The following is a 3,796-nucleotide window of genomic DNA, read 5'->3' as shown; positions in this document are numbered from 1 at the left end:
AGTCCAACTTCACCTAAAATTTTATTTCATTTTAAAAAACAAAAGAATGTTTCTTCTATCTTATTCATCCTTCGAAACCATTTAAATTACGTATAAAAATATTCTCGCACTACCATATCTACAGAAGATAATTAGGTGGCCTGTTTTACGTGGCCAACCCTGTATAATCTCATGGTCTGTTAGTCCTCGCTCTGGAATTAAGACGTCAGTAACGACCAATTCTAATCGATTTATCAGTCTGAACCTAACAGGAAACGGAGACAGACGTCACATTAAATTACTGTTCCTCGTTACACAAAGAGCTGTCTTTTAATAACCACGAAATGTTTGCATTCCTAACAAACTGCCAGGCGCGCCCAAACAATATTCTTCGCAATTCCAATAAAACAATCATCTCTACCCTTCGATTCTCCCGAGAAACTCATAAACCAACTTCTCATCTCTTTAATCTACCAGCAAACTTCCCATTCCCAAATTCCACTCGAAACTTCCTCTTCTCCATTCGTCAAAAAGACACGCTGCAATCTTGAAAACCACTCTACATCATCCCTAACATTCTTCCATTCAAGGGACAATTTTCCCATGCACGTCACCAAACTTCTCCACTGTCCTAACCAACACCTCGATATACACCATCCAACAACAGAACAGACCCCTTATTTTCGAATTCCTCTTCCCGAAATTCCATTCCAAACTTCCCTACCTTTATCTCACTGAGAAGGTCTCGTAATTTTCAACGTCACCGTTGTTACACCATCCCGGTCCAACCACACACTCCAGTTTCCGTCAAATCCGAGAGTTCACGGTGTCCCTTTTTTTCTCCTCATCCCTCCGCGAGTCGAAGATTAATTGTCGCCCGCCGGAGAGAAGGTCCGGCAAACGTCGAGTGTACAACGTCCCGGCCATTCGTTTCGAGATTAAGATCACGTTCTCGGGACGCCTCAATCGTAGAACAGAGAGAGACGGGCAGCGGGAAACACAGCAATTTGCAGCGCGTTGCCAGCCCAGAGGGAAATCACTAGCTTGTGTATACGTTATGCACAACCATGAGGTGGAGAAGTAGGAGGAGGAGTTAGGGGGGGTTTAGGATACTCTCTGTACACACACCATAGTAACAGGGAGGTGTTAATAGCTGAAGGTGGGCACTGACGGTGCTTAATATGATTGACAGCACGAATGGGTAATTAACAACCGAGTCGCTTTCACGTGCAGCGTACACCGGGCGTCTGAGGGGGCGGCAAATTTAGTGCGGCCAGACTCGCTCCTCTAACGCGGTTATCCTAAGTTTAATTACTCTAACAGATATTTGGGGAACGCTGATAGCGCTTGGCCGTGCGTCTACGCGCCATTCGTACACCTCCCTCCACCCTTGAATATTTTGCGAAGAATGTACACTGGCGAAATTAATTATCCTGCCTGTGGTGTGACTGCAGGTTGACTTCTTTTTTTTTTTTTTTTTTTTTTGTGGAATTATGTAGGGTGTTACAACTGCAATTTTGTAGAGGGTCCGGTAAGAAGATCTGACGATTTACGTGGTTGTAGATTGTTTACAGTATTTTTGTGTCATGCGTGGTCAGTTATCAGTTTACGTTGCAAGTTCTTTGGAAGAAGAATTGGACTCAGTTTCTGGATTAGGGTTGTTGTTATAGTGGATGCGTATTCGAACGAAGTTAATTATGTGAAAACAATCGAATATGAATACAGATTCTTACGAGTGTTTACATTGCAGTCTTCGTGTTTCATTGGTCGGAACGTCGGTTCGTCTGAATAGAGGCATTCACTATAAGTGCAGCCTTAATCTAGGAATACGTGCTTGACTTGTATATTATCGGTTAGGTTCGGAGACAAATTAATCGCTTTGCTAGATCCTGTGTGATCTGCTTCGATTCGATGGTACCGCGTTCGCCAATAATGACAATATGTGTGCCCTATTTCTACGATTGTGTTAGAGAAAGTAGGCTTGTAGAGATACGACCCAATTAGACTTGCATTTCTTCAGTAGGACTTCTTTTCAGTTCTGCACAGTAGGTACTATGCAGAGATGAGAAGTTGCGATAATTCGTAGAAAATTTTTAGTCAAAAATGGATGTCGATTTGTGGGTTATTATTGAGAATTTGCGAATTTGTCGGATAATTTGAACAAGTACGATATTGCTTTTTGCAAAATTTTAATGGACGATTGGTTTATTTTGATAAAAAAACATGTTCTTGAAAATGAGAATTGAAAATCGCGATGGTCAAACTTTGTCTGATTAACTGTGGCTGGAGTGTTTCTTTACGTGTTGCAAGTGGAATTATCTTTTTTATATCAGTACAGTATGGAGGTGGTGGATATGGTTAATCAGTTTGGTGCAGAATTATTGGTAGTATAATTTCCTGGATAAATCGAGATTGAATTCTTTTAATTAAGAATCAGAATTTAAGTGTACAATTTTATTTCTCAAATTGGTAACCCACACGTCTTAAAAGAGAAAAGCCTTTCACTTATCTTATCTGTAAGTCTTCGTTCAAACATTCTGATCGAAATTGATATTTAACGAACGTCAATATTCTATTAGAATAAGTCATCAGAGCTGATGAATCTTTATCGATACTACAAACACTCGAATCTTATTTTTTACATTTCGTATCCCATATATTAATTTTGTTTGGTGATAAGAAGGTAGGTTTCGTCGTAAAAGTAACAGCTTAAAAAAAACTATCTTTCGCTTTCCCACTTAAATTCAAACTTCGCATTCGTAAGAATACAATTCACTCAAATACTTTACAAAGAAAATTAATCATTAATATTTGAAACTTGCAAACATACTCTTTCTCTCCATTCGTTCGTTCCACATTCAAAAATTCTCATGGAACACTGTAATCTCTCTGTTAAAATAAATGAAATAAAAAAAGTTTGGAAGCAAAAAGGACATATTTCCACAATTGCCCATATTTTTTTCTCAAAATAGTGATTTCTTCTACACCTAAATGCATTTCTAACCTCGCTTAAACAGCCCATATCTCCTCTTTCCATTCCAAAGCGATTCTACGCAATTAAACCACGGCATACCTAAAAACTGACCGTGTTCGATGGAAGAAAGAGAGCACGGCCGAATTTCTTCGGCCAATAAACGAAACCACAAAGGCGAGAACTGCCTCTGGTCTCGGCGAGAGGGTCCTTTTAACCCATTCGACCGAGCACAAACACGGAATATCTCATGCCCTTAACCTGAATTTTGCCTTCCAATTACCTTTCAAGCTGCAGGTCGATATGGAACCGGAAAGGGTCCTGGCGTGATTGGTCACGGCCAACAGCAAAGGTGTGGCCGTGATGAAGCTCTTCGACTTCGGCACGAACTCCTTGTGCACCGCGTAGCTACGCGTGCGTCGCCGGAAGATCGGCGAGTCGAGGAAGCTGTCGTCGTATTGTGGCATCTTAAGAAGCCGTATCGATGAGCCACGATCGATCTTCGAAACACGGATCACAATCACGATTTCTCTCACACGTATCCATCGTTTCACACGATTTCTTCAAAGCAATCCTCTTCCTCATGCTGCACCGGTCACTAATTGTACACGCACACCTTACCGGATAATTAAGTCGACGTTAGAACCAACTTGCTGATCGATCTTTTTCACGAAACTGTTGTTTTCACGGAATCTTCGCTTGCGTAAGAATCACTGTAGACATTGTTTCTTCCTTTTCTCGTGGACGTAGTGGTGAAGGTGTTTGATTAGTTCGAGTAACACGATGGATTCAGCGTTGCACAAGAGATTGATGTTCGAGAAAGTTTCGTATTTTTTTTTTTTTTTT

At 40.8% G+C, this 3,796-nt stretch overlaps 1 protein-coding gene across 1 annotated transcript in view; it reads right to left on the bottom strand.

The window, feature by feature from the left end:
* LOC108573728 (guanine nucleotide-releasing factor 2) overlaps positions 1-3,622 on the bottom strand; it is a 91,255-nt gene extending 87,633 nt beyond the window's left edge. The window contains exon 1 of the mRNA XM_017936202.1: positions 3,234-3,622. Within this exon, the coding sequence (XP_017791691.1) occupies positions 3,234-3,417 (184 nt within the window). The 5' untranslated portion in view covers positions 3,418-3,622. The remainder of the gene's footprint in view (positions 1-3,233) is intronic.
* Between the last annotated feature and the right edge of the window lie 174 nt (positions 3,623-3,796).

The sequence above is a fragment of the Habropoda laboriosa genome, unplaced genomic scaffold, assembly GCF_001263275.1.
Source record: "Habropoda laboriosa isolate 0110345459 unplaced genomic scaffold, ASM126327v1 scaffold126, whole genome shotgun sequence".
NCBI lineage: Eukaryota > Metazoa > Arthropoda > Insecta > Hymenoptera > Apidae > Habropoda > Habropoda laboriosa.
The sequence above is the reverse complement of the archived record's forward strand: the minus strand, read 5'-3'. Positions and strand labels throughout refer to the sequence as shown.